Raw genomic sequence first — 16,835 nt, forward strand, 5'->3', positions numbered from 1 at the left:
AAATAAAACTTATTTAGTTTTAGGCATTTAGTCCACATATAGCAAAACCGCATATTTTTAGTCAATATATTTTTTACCTTTGTTACAACATCACTATTTAGAAGACAATTTCTAAGAACATACACAGTATGCAACAAACTAAAAATGTTCTGTCTCATATACAATAAGTGGAACAGGAAAAAATATAAAAGACAAAAAGGAAAACAAATACCTCAGGGAAATTTATATGTACAGGAAAGGCGATGTATAGTTCAATCAAAAGTATACACACAGTCATAAAACTGACAACAATTTACAGTTTACTGTGGTTTAAAATGGGGCCAAAGCCTGGGGCAAAAATGTACCAGCAGGTCCCTCAAAGTGATACTTAAAACAATCAGTTGCAGGAGTGGATTCAAGGTTGAATTCAGCCACTGTAACACCCCTTAAAGCTACTTGTGGTGCATACATAGCAGCTGGGTATACAACTGATGATGTGCCCACCACAAGACATAGATCACACAAATCAATGTGACCTGCAGCACTTTGCGTTACATCCTTATCCAAACCTTCACCAAACCATACAACATGGGGCCTGGCTAGGCCATTACATTTTCCACATCTTGGTAGTTCTGCAGCAGGTATTGCAGCATCAGGGTTTGAAGGATCTGGTTCTCCTTTACCACGCAATGCTTCACAAATAGGGCTATCCCTATTTTCACAAACTTCACCACACACTGTGCATCTGATTTTGAATAAAGTCCCATGTAGCTCAATGATGTTTTTCGATCCTGCTTTTTTGTGTAACTCATCAATATTCTGAGTAACCACAACCACATTTTTTCCTTCTTTGGTCATGCGCTCCTCATAATCTGCAATAGCTTTATGTGCAGCATTGGGATGCTTGGAGTTCATTACCTCTCTTCTATGATGGTAGAACTCCCAAACTAGTGAAGGATTTTCTGAAAACGCTTCCGGGGTTGCAAGTTGTTGTGCTTGCCATTTTCGCCAGTAACCTCCAGCACCACGAAATGTGGGTACACCACTCTCTGCACTTACGCCAGCACCAGATAAAATCAGTACATGTTTTGCATCTTTTACCTCTTGTCGGAAGGCGGCCATATCTGAACTTGGGCGTTCGGCAGCCATTCCAGGTAATATCTTTGTTAGCAAACTGCTACAAAACCGTGTGTTGAATAGCTGTGTTGCCTGCAGCCAGCACAGAACCATATTACAAACAAAACCCGTCACGTTCCAATTTCCATCTATGGCATCTTTTTTTCTATGACGAACAATAGTACGAGAACATGTGTGCACTCAAGTGTGACGATTTTTTTTGCTCTGTGTTTTGGTGATTGCAGTCGCATAAGCATGCATTTTTTTGTATTCTATAGTTTTACCTTGCACTTATGGCTGTACATGGCACTACAAAGTATATGGCTTGTAATAAAAGTTTTAAGCTAAGCTATGGACGAAGACCTTCTTACGTACGTACACTGTCTATTGTTTTCCTATGTATTATTGTTGCCTGTTTTGGTTGGGCACATGGGCGGCAAGCGGCATAATTTGTACAGAACTCGAAATAAACTCAACTCGAACTGAAATTTGTTCACTTATATTAAGTTCTATCATGTATTATGCTTTAAAATTTCATCAAAATGTAAAAAACTTAATTTTATCTTTATTTCCAACAAGTAGACCAAATTATGTTAACTTGTTGCAATATTTTTAAAAATTGACATGGCTACTAAAAAAACCAATACTTTGGCTGCTTTGCGAATGATGGTTGAATCTGATGATGATGATGAGGAAGAAACATCAACACAGAATGGTAAGATGTATTTTTTATGCAAAAAAGCTGCTTTACTTTTTTTCTTTTGAAATTAATGTGGGCATTATACATCTTGAACCATGCTGTGTTACATGAATATAGTTGGAAAGAGTAAGGATGTTTTGTTTGATAAAACAATTGGTTTGTGTGCAAAAACTGTGTTGTTTTCAACCAATATTGCTTTTATAGGTCTTAGTAATGAAGAGATTCTTCGAATTCAATTTGAATCAACTCAGCCGCAACAACCCTTAAAAGGCATTTTAAAGCGAAAAATGCCGAAGCAGGATGGAACTGAAAAAGAAGATTCAGATTGCAGTAAAAAGTAAGAATTTTGTTGAAATTTTAGTTAGTTATTGATCAAGCTAAATTTCAGGACAGAAAATGGGTCTAGCCCAGAAAAGTTAAAACCAACGGAAACAACCCCAATAAAACTTACCAACAACCAACAAGACCCACCATCACCGAAGAAAGGTTAGTTGGTTTATTCATGTGCAAAGCAGAATTCCAACCTGGGACATTATGATTTCTCGTGTTAAAAGCAAGGTATTTGGGTTGTAGTGTTTGTATCTTAATAACACTATTTTTAAAAAATGGGGATATTGAGTACAAAATACATTGAGTAAAAACAGAGTGTTTCCAGCCCTGGCATGTAGGTCACATAAGTTTCAATGGGAGTTTTGTGCAACTGCTACCACTTTCTGTATACCGTATTTACTGGATTGTAAGCGGCGGCTTATATTGTTTTTTAGCTGCCGTTTGTGCGGCTTATAATCAAGGGCGGCTTATATTTTAATTTTATACCGAAATTATTTCTGCACTCTCAACATTTGAAATTATCTGGGGTTCAAAACATGTTTGCTTGTACAGATTATACGTCGATATTCATTCTGTTGGGTACAGTTATCAACAAACTAACAGATATGGGCAAATAGTCATACCATACAACAACAGAAAGATGTATTAAGAAACAATTGTATCTAAAAATCCAGCGTGCGGCTTACAATCGAGGGCGGCTTACATTATTTTTTTAACACCTCAACATGCAGCTTACAATCGAGGGTGGCTTACAATCGAGTAAATACGGAACATTTATCCACTGGGTTTGTATAAATACAATATATATTAAACATTAAAGTTGATTTGGGCAGCAAACTCATTGCTTTGATGGAATTTGCAGGCCACCAACTATTCTTGGAACCCTTAAGGAGCCTTTCATGCTCTCAGTCTAGGACAGGGGTTCCCAACCTTTTTACGATCTCGTACCACTTGGACGCTCTGTACTGCCATGCGTACCACTTCTTGCAGAACAACTAATTTGATCGAAATATGTTTTATTTAGAAGAAGAATATTGGCCTACTAAAATAACACTAAAGCACCACAACTAAATTTAACGAGATTTTGGAGTTTGTTTACTGTCCACCTATTGGCCGATGCGCGGTGTAAATTTTCTAACAGCGGATGGAAAGTCATTTCCGGGCGCACCCAGTTTTTGTGAAAAAAACGGAAGCTACTCGCGTACCACTTGAAAAGCCTTCGCGTACCACTAGTGTGGGAACCGCTGGTCTAGGAACACCCTGAGCTAAATAATTGAGACTTGACCATAAAAACAATGTTGTAATTGACAGCTAATATTTGGGTAAATTGTAATAAGCATCAATTTATTGCTTTTTACATAGGTTTAGCTGCTCAAGGCCTTGCTCAAGCACTGATGTTTATCAAAGACAATGAAGAAGATGTGACCAAGGTGTGTAGAAAATGTTGTTCATAATATTGCATAAACTTTGACAAAATGTTAAGTGTACAAAATTTGAAAACTTTTAGGATGAAAAAGAAGTTGAAAAAATAAAGTCAATGGAAACTGAATTAAAGCAGAAACAAGGTATGATGTCTTTTCTTTGATTTTTTATGTCTGATTTTTGATTTTACTTCCTAGTGGTTGTTGCTTTAAAAAGCTTTGGTGGTCAAATTTTTAAACAGTGGCTGAATAAGACAAAATTTTCAAGGACTGCAGTTTAGATCATTGTGGTTTAAGTTTTAATACCCTACCACGCTACCAGCCCCTTGAAAAGGATAATATAATAAAAAATGTCTGACCCTTGTTTTCAATGAACATTCAGGTATATTTATACAATGTAATATAAGCAAATTGTTTTAAATTTTTGTTGTTGTTTTAAGAAGTTCCCATTATAAAGACAGAACCGGAAGCTACTGTACAAAGTGAATCTGTTATCTTGCTAGCAACAGAATTTGACACTGACACAAAATCAGAGGAAAAATCAGAGGAAAAATCACAAGAAAAATTACAAGACACTGATACAACACCACCCGTTATTGCTGTAAAGGAGGAGCCCCAAACAAACAACAATGATAAAACTACTGTTTCTAAAGAGCAGAAACATAAAGAAAATCAAAATTCTGACCATTCTACAAAAAAATTGGAAGCTGATGAAAACGTAAACAAAGATGTCAAACCACCACTAAAAAAGTTTGTTTTTGAAAAGTGATGCATTAGTTTAAATTTGCGCATATATATATAACACAGGAATGACATTTTGTAGATTTATCATGAAACTTAATGGCCTACCACTACAGTTTTCTAAACGAGAACTCATGATATTTTTGGGTGTTTGGCCTATGAATGGAAATGATGGAATCCGGTGCATTACTGACCGGTAAGTCTTTCATGCCATGCAACACAAGTAGCAGTAAATCTTGGAACCAGCAACAAAACTTAATGGAATAGAACATATTTGTTTTGTTGTGCTTGATGTAACATGCAGATGTGATTAATATAGACAATTCTGATAAATGACACAAATGTATGTATTTATGATATTCAATTTGCCAAGCTTTTATACTGTTGAAATTCACAATCCATTGCAGTTATACAGAATATGTGATGACCCAGCATGTAGTTAAGCAAATTCATCTGCATTAACATTGTGGAGTGTTAATTGTTAGTGATGTGGCATAGTAGTTGCCTTAGATAGTTTCAGGTTAGACCGAAGTTTTCATCAACTAAGACTGAAACCGTTTTTTTGCAAAACAACAATTAGCAAATTGTAAGGTTTTAAACTGTACTAGTCTTTAAGGTTAGGAGAAATGTTAGGGCATGCAAATTTGATTCTTATTTTTGTAAATGCAGTTATGGTGAACCAACCGGTCGTGCCTACCTGGAACTAGACCGGCATCAGGATAAGATGGATGTTCTTAGAATGTCTGGCATGACTTTTAATGACAAGTTGTTAAAGGCTGTTATTTCTTCAGCAAGTGAAATGAATCGGGATTGGGCTTTAACTGAACAAGCAACAAAACAGCTTGAAAAGTCTACGGTAAGCAGTGTTACCAAATGTGTTTGTTTTAAAAACATATCTTGTTTTAAGTTTGTGGAGCTCTTCTGGCAATTTACCCCACTAGCCCCCAAAATGGGTAAATTTTTTAAACAATGTCTGAATTGATTAAAATTTGGACAGCTTCTGGAGTGTGCCACTTATAGGTGTCGATTGTTGTTTTACCCTGTAGCACTATCATTTACCCCACTACCCCCTACAATCAGGTGCAATTCGCAATTAAAAGGAGCTGATTGTTGTGTTTAGCCTTTTTTCTCAGACAGAGAAAAACCTTGTATGAATGGAATGAATATACTATTCATAACTATGAGAAAGTTTGTTGTTGTAAGATAAAACACAGTGACCGGTACCGAGCTTAAATAAATATGCTATTTGGATGAATGGAATGAAATTTGAATAGTTTGTAGTCCATACAGCATATTTGTTTATGCTCAGTACCAGTCACTGTGTTTTACCTTACAACAACAAACTTTCTCATAGTTATCTCTTGAAATGCATTATTTACAACTTTGCATGTGTGGGGACCCATGAGTTTCTGCCTGCAGAAACAACCAAGGTTATAAAGACAGTAGATGGTATGGGACCCAATATAAAATCAGCATAGAAAATATATCAATGTTTTAAAGTAGGTTATAATGTATATGCAATGGCAATATGTGCTAAGCCACCCTTCTAGTTTTTAAAAAAAATTGTCTTAATTTGTTTAAAATTTGTTTTTCATTTTGTCTCTGTTTTTTTTAGTTCAAACCAAAAAGTGTCAGAAGGCCCAATTTTTCAATCCACAACCAGACCGTTAATACAGTAATACGTACTCTCATGTGTCATAGTATTAAGGGTAAGGGGTGACATAGTAAATTTATTGTCTATTGAATTTAGTTGGTGACGATCAAAAGTGGTATAGTAGCGAGGGTGGCATAATAGCAAGGTTGCATAGTATCGAAGTTTGACTGTACTTACTAAAGTGTCCCCTGTGGCAAATTAAATACCCGACTATGCTTTTGAGATCACAAAAAATACAAAAAAATGCCAGCAAACACAATGCATTCAAATAGCAGCATGTTTGAGCTGATGCGCCCTTGTCCCTGGTGTTTGTTTGCAAGACAAATATAATAGCTGAGTCTCACAGTTCTTGTATATATCTCTTCCCTTTGAAGTAAAATTGCCCGCAGCTCCAAAAATTGTCACCATCGCCCCCTTCGGTGAAAAAAACTCTCCCGTTGAAAAACCCTACTTTAGATTAATTTTAGTGAGTTCAACGCTGTGTAAAGGTAAGCATAGGCCTTTTTAATGCCGATTGACTGCAAGATAGAGCAACACAGTGGAAGGTTGTTGTCAAGCACAACATTTTTTGTCATTACATGCACCAAATACACTTTTATTCTGCGTAAACATCTGTTATAATCAGGGAGTCGAACCGCTTGTCATATGGGTTCGGGTTCGGTTCGGTTTCACTCGGTTTTGTTTTTAAGGGTTTGGGTTCGGTTTTGGTTTGTAAAAGTGTATATTTTCGGGTTCGGGTTTTGTTCCGGTTCGGGCAAATTATCGGGTCCGAACCGGTTTGCGGTTTTTAACCGGTTCAAATTTTTATTTGTTTTCATTTAATTCTACCCATCATCTGCCTGACCTTATCAAAATCCAAAGAATTTTGCCCGTGCACTGTTATTTTTTACATGCCTTATAAGTGTTATCTCCAGTATTCTTTAGTACGCTGTGATGAAAAAAAAAAAAACACCAAATATAAAACAGACTGCATGTTTTACTGGTTCGGTTCCGGTTTGTGTCCAACGCCAAACAAAATATAGGGTTCAACCCTGGTTCGGGTTTTTAGAAAATCGTAATTAGCGGTTCGGGTTTGGTCGGGTTTAATGAAATTGACCGCTCAAACCGGTTCGCGGGTTCGGGTTCAGTTCCGGTTCGACTCCCTGGTTATAATATTGTCTGGTGGTGCTGTGATTCTTGTTAATGATAGAAAAAGAGTTGTTTCATGTTGGAAGAAAATAATACTGAACACTATTTGTAATTGAATTATTATGGGTCCCCTTCCCTGAAGGGTACTTGTTGTTCTGACAATTCAAGTGAACTTTATTGCATTTTAATCAAGACAAAACATGTCTGAAAGAGGTGTTAGCCACTGCTACAAGTAGAAAATGGCATATGCATAAAATAAAACTGCGAATTAAAAATGTGTACATTAAAAGTTGGAGAAAAGCTTTTGTCACCTAATTGTATTCTCTGTGTAACATTTACTTAGATAATTTTGTGTTTTGATTATTTGGGACAAGATTAAGGATTTTAAATATATGTCATAATATTTTCTGGTATTATATCGCTTGGAGCTTACAACAACTGCAGAAACTTGAAGTTACTTTGGGCTTACCCACTTAATCGATGACTTTTTGAAGTAGTATTGTACAAAAAGTTTAATGCAGATTGCAATCATAAAAAACAGCAAACAACTACATCAAGAAGCCTTTGTTTTTATAAAGATAAGAGGTAGACTAAAGTAAGGTAAAGATTATGGTAACGACCTTTACGTAATCTCCAAAAATTTTATTTGACAAATAATATTTACCATTCTAAGTTTGATTATCAATTTATTTGTAAATTAATTATTTTCTTTTATTTGCAAACAAAACTTTTTAGTAAAATTGTAACAGACTGTTGCAGGCTGCAGTACTCTGCTATCAGAAATATTATAGGCTGAACAAATTCTACACAGTTTGAAAATTGTTAAACTTTGTTTGATTCCTAGTGCCAGAAAAAAAGTATCATCAACATCTTCTTCAGCTTTATTTTTTTAAAATTGTTTTTAGGACTATATCTATTGTTGTATATATTGTGTAAAGCTGTGTAAATCTTCTTTACTTTATTTTCTTGTGGAAAAAAGATTGTTGTTTTTGTGCCATCAGTTTGTTCGCCTGTCTAAACTGAAAACAACAGCAAGCAAGGAAGATATTACCAAGGCACTGGCAAGGTTTCACCTCAAAACAGAAGGTAACAGAATCACATGGAAAAGTCAGATAGCTGCATAACAATTGGAAGTATATTACTATGTAGTTCTAAATGTTTTTAAGAGCTCAATTTAATACTTGTTTTGACCTAAATAATATTATATTTGCTGTATTCAATAGGTTAATACTTTTTATTGTTTAAATCAGTTTGATAAACTGTAATTAAAAATTAATTTGATAAAACTATTGAAAAGTAATTTATAAAACGATGAAAAAATTTTTTAATTTTAATAATGTGTACATGCAGACAAGTTTCTTTGCAGGATAAATCTTGAATCAATTCAGAATTAAACATTGAAGAAATCAGCAAAATTGTTGTGGTGTGCCCATTGCAGAAGATCTCACAAAAGCATTTTTGTTTAAAAGTTTATCACAGTGATAATGTGCACATGTCTGGTTATTACTTATGTGTTTTGCAAATTTGTAAAAGAGAAATATTGGGGTATTGTGAGTGTATTTCATTTTATGCAACAGAAAAAGTCAACTTTTTGGTTGTTTAAGTCTGGATTTATAGTCTGTTTTGGTAACTCAAACCAAATGTTGAACAGTTATGGCGCAATATAGGCCTGTGTTTTGAAATTCTTGCCTTTTTCAGACATTTACTGCCACTCTTCTTCGGATGATTGTGAAAATGATGGTACAGTTTTTGTTGTAACTGATTCCTTTAAGGTTGCAAATGCACTCTGTTCTGCACAACTGCTAAGCAATGGAAGGTAGGTTTAGATCTTTTCTGTTACCTGGACAAATTAACAAGCATTTTTTTTGCTTTTAGTCACAAACTAATTGTGTGTGACTTTTAAGCATTGGCATTAGCATAAATTTTTGTGATGCAAATAATTTGTCCTATTTATATATGTTGGACAATTACGTTGGTTGAGTGTGAATTTACTGATGCATCAATTTTCTGCAAATTTACAGACCACTGGAGGCCAGAAAAGTCCACTCTGATTTTGTATCTCAATGGTGTTCGAAAAATGACATCCCATTTAGTGTGAGAGAATTTGGTGATGTGGATGTAACTGAGCTTGAAAGTCCTGAACAACTTGAACCAGGTTAATACTAATTTTTTCATTTGAGTATTTATCAACTAACTGTAATTGTGACCCCAATAAAAATATATAGGTCAATTTTGGAACAATTGAATAAAACTTGTACGGTTTGGAGAATTTGGTATAGTAGGGTGTTGACTAATGTATTTTCCTTTGCAGCTTCAACACTTACATTAAAGCAATAAGTTGTAGAACATAAATCGAAAACATTTCGAAAAAATACTTTCTGAAAAAAATGACAAGTCATATTTTTCTGCTTAATCTTTTTTTTCTTTTTTTTTGATACTGATGCTAATCCAATGTTATTTTATGGATTTTGCACTGATTTATTTTTGTGTGTTATGGCATATTTTGCAGACATTAATGAACCAGATCCCAATACAAAACTAACAGAAGCAGAATTGAAAACAACATCAACCCCAGAAGAAGATGTAACAACAGAGGTTTGTTCATGTTAAATGTGCACTGCAGAACTAGGGATTTATTTGGTCTTTTGATCCATAAAAAACACCAAGAAAATATTTTTAGGTGAAGAAACCAGATTTCCAGTATGTTGATAAACATTAGTTTGCTCTTATTTTTCAGAAAACCATTAAAGCTGAAATATCTGAAAGTGAAAAACCTACCATCAGGTAAAAGCATCTGTTTGTGTATTTGGGCCGTTATTTTTACCATTAAACTTATTAACAGATCCGTATATACTCCTCCAAAGGAAAAGCAGTTTTCCAATTGATGTACACTAGATGTCGGTAACCTTTTAGGCGACACATGCCATTTTTTTGTTATTTTCATGTGTTAATGACCTCTCGTGCCAGCGTTTTTCCAAATAATAGTGGTTCGTGCCAGCAGATATCAATAATAAAGAGAAAGCAGAGCGTTTTGTGCATGCAAGGTTGATTTTTAAGAAAATGGTATGATAAAAAATGAAAACAAGCAGTTTTCCAAGTTAAATTGTTACAACCTTGGCGCGCGTACCATGGCTTGCCGACCCCTGAAGTACACTTACACACAAATTTTAACAGTTTAAATTAAACAAACACAATTTTATTTTGTTTTTAGTGCAAAACCGGTAATAGTGACAAGCCAGCCTCCAAAATTGACCCCCACTGAAAGCAAACCTCCAAGACCAATTGCGCCCTTTCCATTGGGTCAACCACCTATGGGTCCCATGCCCATGAGACCCCCTTTTATGCCTGGACCACCAATGATGATGGGTATGATGAGACCACCTGGAATGATGCCAATGGGTCCACATGGAAGGCCAATGGGACCACCAGGGGCTCTACCCATGGGGCCACCGGGAATGGGTCCACGGCCAGGTAAAATTCCTACAACTGCGTACTGTATGTACGAAGGTTTGTCAAATAAGAGTTGTAAGCGGGCCTGAAATTGAGCTCGTTCGGAAAAATTCATGTATAAAAATGCCCAAGCCTGAAACTCAGCCTGTACTTTACCAAAAACTAAGGCCTGAATTGGGACAAAAATTATATTTACCAAGCAGAAATTATGGCACAAACTAAAAAAAACCTAACCGTGACATATCCTGTAGTTTCTAATGCATTTAAAAATGTCAACAGGGTAATAATTTTAGTTTGTGCAACTGCTCAAGCGATGCTTGGTACCGATTACTCGGGTTCTGGTTTGGATCGGCCCATTCCTATTATCTAGCAATGGATGGTACCAGAAGCATAGGCGCCCACTTGAAAAAATATGCGGGGAGGCAGAGGCAAAACTTTCTAACCTAACATAGTACAAAAAACGCCGACTCCCAGATTTTTACACAAAAACGCCCATACACGACTCGGTCAACATTAACTGGTGACGTAATAATTTCCACACGTGATGGTAACGCAATTTGTAAGTACTTTGGCAAGCATTTTTAACTTGCAAAACTACTACTCACAAGTTAATGCTAAACGCTGGCAACGCACACGACATGACTACTGGAACTGGAAGGTTAAACTTACTGTTACGTCGTTTTAACCAAGCGGTGTAAATTTAGTTTTATCAGTTAAACGTAACAATCGTTATGTGACGCAACAGTCCGTAAGACAATTAGTATTCTATTGGATGACGTCAACTGCCTGCTTGCTGAATGCTTTGTAATATGTTGCAATCAGTTTATATCTTACGTCGTGCCGCGTGCGTGTAGTTTATTTACACACTGCTTTTTTCATATAGAAACTAGTAAATTGTGAAATGTTGATTTTATTTACAAGGAAAGAACAGATATGCCTTATTGCTCATTGACAAAATGTGTTTTGTCTAATTGGATTCTGTGCAGCAAACTCAGTGACAAGTTGATCCACATCAAGAGAGTCATCAATTTCCTTGTGGGTGCTCAAAATGCAGGTGCTGTTGAGACGTTCCTGTGACATGGTGGAACGCAAGTACGTTTTAATTCGACGCAGAGTGCTAAAAGATCTTTCTGCCTCTCAAGAAGTGGATGGCAAACACATATACAAACGATGAAGAGTTATCATGTTTGGATGGGCGTATTTAAGAGTCGGTTCTTTGCGAAATATTTCAATAATGTTTCCAATTGTTGGTTTCGAAATGTGGAGATGCTGAAGGTAATTTTGGAAATACTGGACTTCCAAGGAAAGACGATTGCAGTTGACGTCGGGAAAGTTTTCAATTAACTGTGCCTGGTCAACTTGTTTGCAAAGAAGTGTGTCCTCCATCAACCGAACTTTTTGCCAAATTTTCTTTAGAAAATTGGTTAACAAGTGCACAGTTTGCCAAGCGGTACATTTCTGTGTAAATATTTTTGTAATAATGAAGGGGAGTCAAATCGATATCTTGCGAACATCGACGCCTCCTTGCAACAACCGGTTCAGATATTTTAAGTTGCCTCGCTGAATCCACTACAGATTGTACAAAGGCTTCCGCATTTTTGTCGGAAGCACTCTCCTCTGAAAACGTGTTTACCAGTCTCCCAATCATTTCCTGAACTTCGGCCACAGTTGTATTTCTAAGTTGCATTTTAGTGTGAACTGGATGAACGGGAATCAAAAATCTTTCCATTAGACGCAGCATAAAGTAAGTCGAAAATTTTTCCAGGGAAGCAAGATGAGAGCGCGCATTTGAACGTGTAACCACATCTATCGAAGTTTCGGATTGCAAACTTTCAAGCCAATCTAGAATTTTTTCATAATTGCAACCAATCCTTCAACTCTGTTTTTTTTTTTCTTCTAAAAATCTAATTAGTTGCATCATGTTGGAAGTGACCACGTACTGCTAGGCCTTGCCGTGTTAAAAAAATCACGCTTTCAAAAATAGCATGCAGAGCTTTTAATACTTTTTTCCTTCGAACTGAAATTCGATCCATCAATGCCTCATCACCTGCATCGCCGGCTTGAACCGAGGCAAGGTCCTTGTGGTGCTTGCTTTCGTGATGTTTTAGAAGACCAGGCTTTCCTTTTTTCCAATTGTTAAATCACTTAACCCAAACAATACCTTGGCCTTCCAAAAATTTTCGTGAAGCTGGTCCAACTCGGTTGTTTTCATAGGCCCCATTTACAGACCTTGCACGTCAAACTGTCATTGACTGAATCATAATCGATCCAGTGGAACTCTTCAATCCACGACTGTTGGAATTTGCGACCATGCTGTGAAGCTGGCTCTGTCTCAAACACGATTTCTTGCGCGGCTTTATCTACTACCACTCTGTCACTGCATACGGGCGCCACTGTAACATTTACCTCGGAAGTTGGACGGAAAAAGCTTTTTATTGTCGGCTGCTTACTCATGATTCTGTTATAAGGCTTGATTTTAAAGAATAAACTTTGGAACATAAACTGCAAATGACCGTCTGGTCATTGACTTACCTTGCGTCTATGACGTAACACTATGCATTCGTGTAAATAATATATTGTAGAGAGGGTAGTAAAAGAAAAAAATAGACGTTGTTTATAGAATATTAAGACGCCCGGTAAGGGACGTCGAAACGTCGGATGACTTGTACATACTTGCCGGACAAACAAAAAAAGACATTGTTTATTTAATTGCAAATCTTGCTTGTGACGTGGTTGGGGATGCAAATACCCGGGGAGGCGGCGCCTCCCCGCCTCCCCGTAAGTGGGCGCCAATGACCAGAAGACTTGCCTACAAACAAATTGCAATTATAGAATATATGTAGAATTTTTTGTATTCCTCAGGTTTTATACCAACCATTTACATGCGAATGTACAACCTGCCTGAACAGGCCAACACTGATGATATAAAGCAGTTTTTTGCCCCCATTGTTCCAGCTAAGATTGCCCAGGTAATGAAACTTTTCTTGGTGTTTTTAAAAAACTGTTGTAGGTGCTGCTGATAAACTTTTGAGTATTTTATAAACTTTAAATAAGTTGATTGTAATTATCTCGTTTAGAACCTAATCATTGTGCAATATTATTTGTTCCATCAGTTGTATGTAGTTTTAAAGTTAAAAACCTCCTCAAACGTCCAACCCATTTATTTTGGCTTTAATTGTATACTACGTTTGCACATTAACATCCATTCACATTTGTCTCAACAAACACTAAATCTGTTGCTGTTCTTAGAACACGGGATACAACATATTTGATGTGGACTTTTACACTCCCGCGGACACAATGATGGCACTTAAACGTCAAGGCATGCTCATTCGTAAAAATCCTATCTCTATGGAAATGCTACCTGGCCCACCTATTCCCCTACCACCTCGAATGAACCTAAACGTAAACAGAAAAAGGACCCGTCCCGAATCACCACCCCGGGCCCCAAGATACCCAGTACCCCCTAAACGTAGGGACTATTCACCCCCACGCCAGTCACGCTCACCCCCTCGCAGAGAGCAAGTGCCCCGAAGAGAACGCTCACCGCCACGTAGGGAACGCTCACCCCCACGAAGGGAGCGCTCACCCAAACGGCGGGGACGCACCCCACCTAGACGTGGGTATTCACCCTTAAGGCGAGGACGATCACCCCCAAGACATGAATTTTCACCCCCAAGACGGGGATATTCACCTGAGAGACGGGGACGGACTCCCCCACGCAGGTCACCAGACTTCCAACAAAAGAGACCACATGGTAAACGCTTGATGTTAAAGAAGTATTATGCAACATATTTATAGTACGCCAGGCCTATTAAAGGCGCCATACCGAAACAGCCGGTTTTCCAAGCATTCCCATATGGAAAGGCACAGGCTAGAAAAATATAAGCTGCGGGGGAATACAAGGCAGGCAAGGGTGCTTGTGATTGGACTTTTGGCGGATTCTCCACTGAGCCTGTGTAGCTCAGTTAGTAAAGCGCGAGTCCCGGAATGACTCCTGTCGAGAGTTTGAATCCCACCGCAGACTAGATTTTTCTTGTCTGTGCCTTGCCATATGGGAATGCCTTGAAGACCGGCTGATTCGGTACAACGCCTTTAAAAACCCTGGCGTACTATGATATATCGATAAGTATGCCGCGATCGCTGATCTGCATGGACGCTTCAGTGCTGATCCCAGTATGAATATGAATATGAATATACTGTTGCTGCCAGGCATAATGTATCAACAAAATTTCAGCTCTTCCGGCAGTTTTTATTTTAATATGCCAGTATGAATATATTCATCGTAAACAATCTTATGATAAAATCAGCCCCCAAACCAAGCCCCCAAACAACACCTTGTACATAGTTATAGATTGCCACTTACACAACTACTGAACAAAGTGGTTGGAGCATTTATAGATGTTTAAAAGCTCGCGGGAATAGTTCTGCTTCTAAAACTGTTAAGCCAAAACCTAGAACTAGAACGAAACAAAGCTTAACCGTTTAGGCTTTGCTTTCCTCGCAATGTAAACGGGCATAAACAGCCAAGTTCACTGTCAATGAACAACAGATTAAGCGGGTGAGGTTTGGTTTTCAGTATGTAAGTAAACGTCAATCACCTCTGTCCGAAAAATTTGCAATGGTGATGTCAGAATTTGTCGAGCGTTTTATGGTACCTACAAACCCCAAAACATATTTATACTGTATGCCAATTAACAATCCTCTCAGATTTTAAGCTTAAACAAAAGAATCAAGAAAAACTTCTTATTCGCTGGTACGGTTTTGTTTTGGTAGAAAGTCGATGGAAACCTGTTAGGCCAAGAACTCCACCCTCCACACGGCAAAGGGAGTCGTCACCTGTACTAGTAAAAAGTATTGAAACGATAAAGGTTAGTTTTAATTGTTAAACTGCGTCTTTGACGTTTCCATACATTGTCATAGTTTGGTAGATATCTGAAATATGGAGTCAACACTTGCCTACATTCAGCTGCAGACAGTGTGCACTCTTTCGTAAGGTCTCATGTGACAAGACATTGGCCGTAGGGCTGGTGAAGCCACGGCACTCTAGTTAGTTTGGCAGCAACGAAAATCAATGCAATTAACAGGAGTGCTGTAAGCTGGCCGGTGTGCACTACATACAATTTGATTCTAGTCAAGTTTGCACAATACCGTGACCACCTGGTTATTTCGAAACCATTGAAACTTAGTTTAAGTGTGTGTGCTTATTCTTTCTGTTAAACTACCGTCCCAGATCCGTTTAAAAAAGCAATTTCTTCTCGTAACAGGTTGATCCATTCCCGGAAAATCCATTTGACTACCGACTTGCGCAGTTTAACCCCGACAAGCCCGCTGGACAATGTGCAATACAAGTGATGGAGGTACATTTGCATTATTACAATGTACAATAACGTCGTATCGGGCGGTTGTCAGTTTGTTATAGGAGCTTTCCAGTTGCATATGGCTGAAACGGAAAAATTCTGTTAGGCGCCTAACTGTTTACAGAGATACTATTTAGAATGTTGTTTTATAGTTATCCTTGTCAGATGTTAACGCCCGACTTCCTTTGTGCACACAATAGTTCGCCGTTATTTGGCTGTTTTTTTGCAAGTAGAGCTTTTAAAGTTGACGTAACTTAAGACAAAATATGAAATAGACACAATCAATTTTTTTTAAGACGTTGTGTATTTGGACTAAGGAAAAATCTTTTAAGTACAATATATATAGCAACCTTACTTAAATATGAATTTTGTGCTATAGGTGTGGTGTGTTTTTAAATTAAACGGTTTTTGTATTATTTAGGGTTACTTCTGCCAGTTGTGCCGAAAGTTTTACAACTCAAAAACGGCAGGAAAAATAACTCACTGCAAGACGAAGGGCCACTACGACAAATTGAAGGAGCACCTAGAAAAACTCAAGCGGAAGAAAATGAACCAAAAATGACAGATAACTTATTTTGCGTACGCCGTACACCATACCAGTGGTACGTAAAACGGTATTTCATAACCAAGTTGTATTTTTGGTCAGTAATAACTTATATGTAGAAGTCTAATTGTATTATTGTGTTACAATAATAAGCAAAAAATTGATGTTACCTAAAAACCGTTTCTCTTTTTTAGAAACTGCAGTTTTGTATCTGATGGCATTGTGAAGAACAGCTGGAAGCAACTGTACCATTGAAAACTGCTGCATTCATGCTTTCGCCATAAGTGCCGTACCTTGTGCTATAAGAAAACTAATACCACGCAAGTTACTATAAGGAACTTGGAACGCTATGTGCGTAAATGTGGTGTCTCAATGACCATTTATAGTACGTAATCTTATTGAATGCACTTTC

At 37.3% G+C, this 16,835-nt stretch overlaps 2 protein-coding genes across 5 annotated transcripts; one reads left to right on the forward strand and one right to left on the reverse strand.

The window, feature by feature from the left end:
* Nucleotides 1-52: 52 nt before the first annotated feature.
* LOC145234011 (NAD-dependent protein deacylase-like) lies at nt 53-1,316 on the reverse strand. The gene has a single exon (XM_080098784.1). The coding sequence runs from the start codon at nt 1,207-1,209 to the stop codon at nt 310-312; it is 900 nt and encodes a 299-aa protein (XP_079954910.1). The 5' UTR covers nt 1,210-1,316; the 3' UTR covers nt 53-309.
* Nucleotides 1,317-1,674: 358 nt separating this feature from the next.
* Nucleotides 1,675-16,761, forward strand: LOC145234008 (uncharacterized). Of its 4 annotated transcripts, none has more exons than XM_080098776.1 (20): nt 1,675-1,810; nt 2,000-2,132; nt 2,184-2,281; nt 3,488-3,555; nt 3,633-3,690; nt 3,987-4,296; nt 4,370-4,483; nt 4,957-5,143; nt 8,071-8,155; nt 8,768-8,885; nt 9,091-9,224; nt 9,579-9,664; nt 9,807-9,853; nt 10,281-10,540; nt 13,382-13,488; nt 13,769-14,276; nt 15,296-15,390; nt 15,787-15,879; nt 16,301-16,481; nt 16,618-16,761. In XM_080098776.1, the coding sequence occupies exons 1-19, from the start codon at nt 1,720-1,722 to the stop codon at nt 16,439-16,441; spliced, it is 2,733 nt and encodes a 910-aa protein (XP_079954902.1). In that variant the 5' UTR covers nt 1,675-1,719; the 3' UTR covers nt 16,442-16,481; nt 16,618-16,761. The 4 variants fall into 4 exon arrangements, with proteins under 4 accessions (XP_079954902.1, XP_079954903.1, XP_079954904.1 ...); XM_080098777.1 differs by having other exon boundaries at nt 3,990-4,296; XM_080098778.1 differs by having other exon boundaries at nt 4,050-4,296.
* Nucleotides 16,762-16,835: the final 74 nt, after the last annotated feature.

This window comes from Phallusia mammillata, chromosome 6 (assembly GCF_965637545.1).
Source record: "Phallusia mammillata chromosome 6, kaPhaMamm4.hap1.1, whole genome shotgun sequence".
Lineage (NCBI taxonomy): Eukaryota > Metazoa > Chordata > Ascidiacea > Phlebobranchia > Ascidiidae > Phallusia > Phallusia mammillata.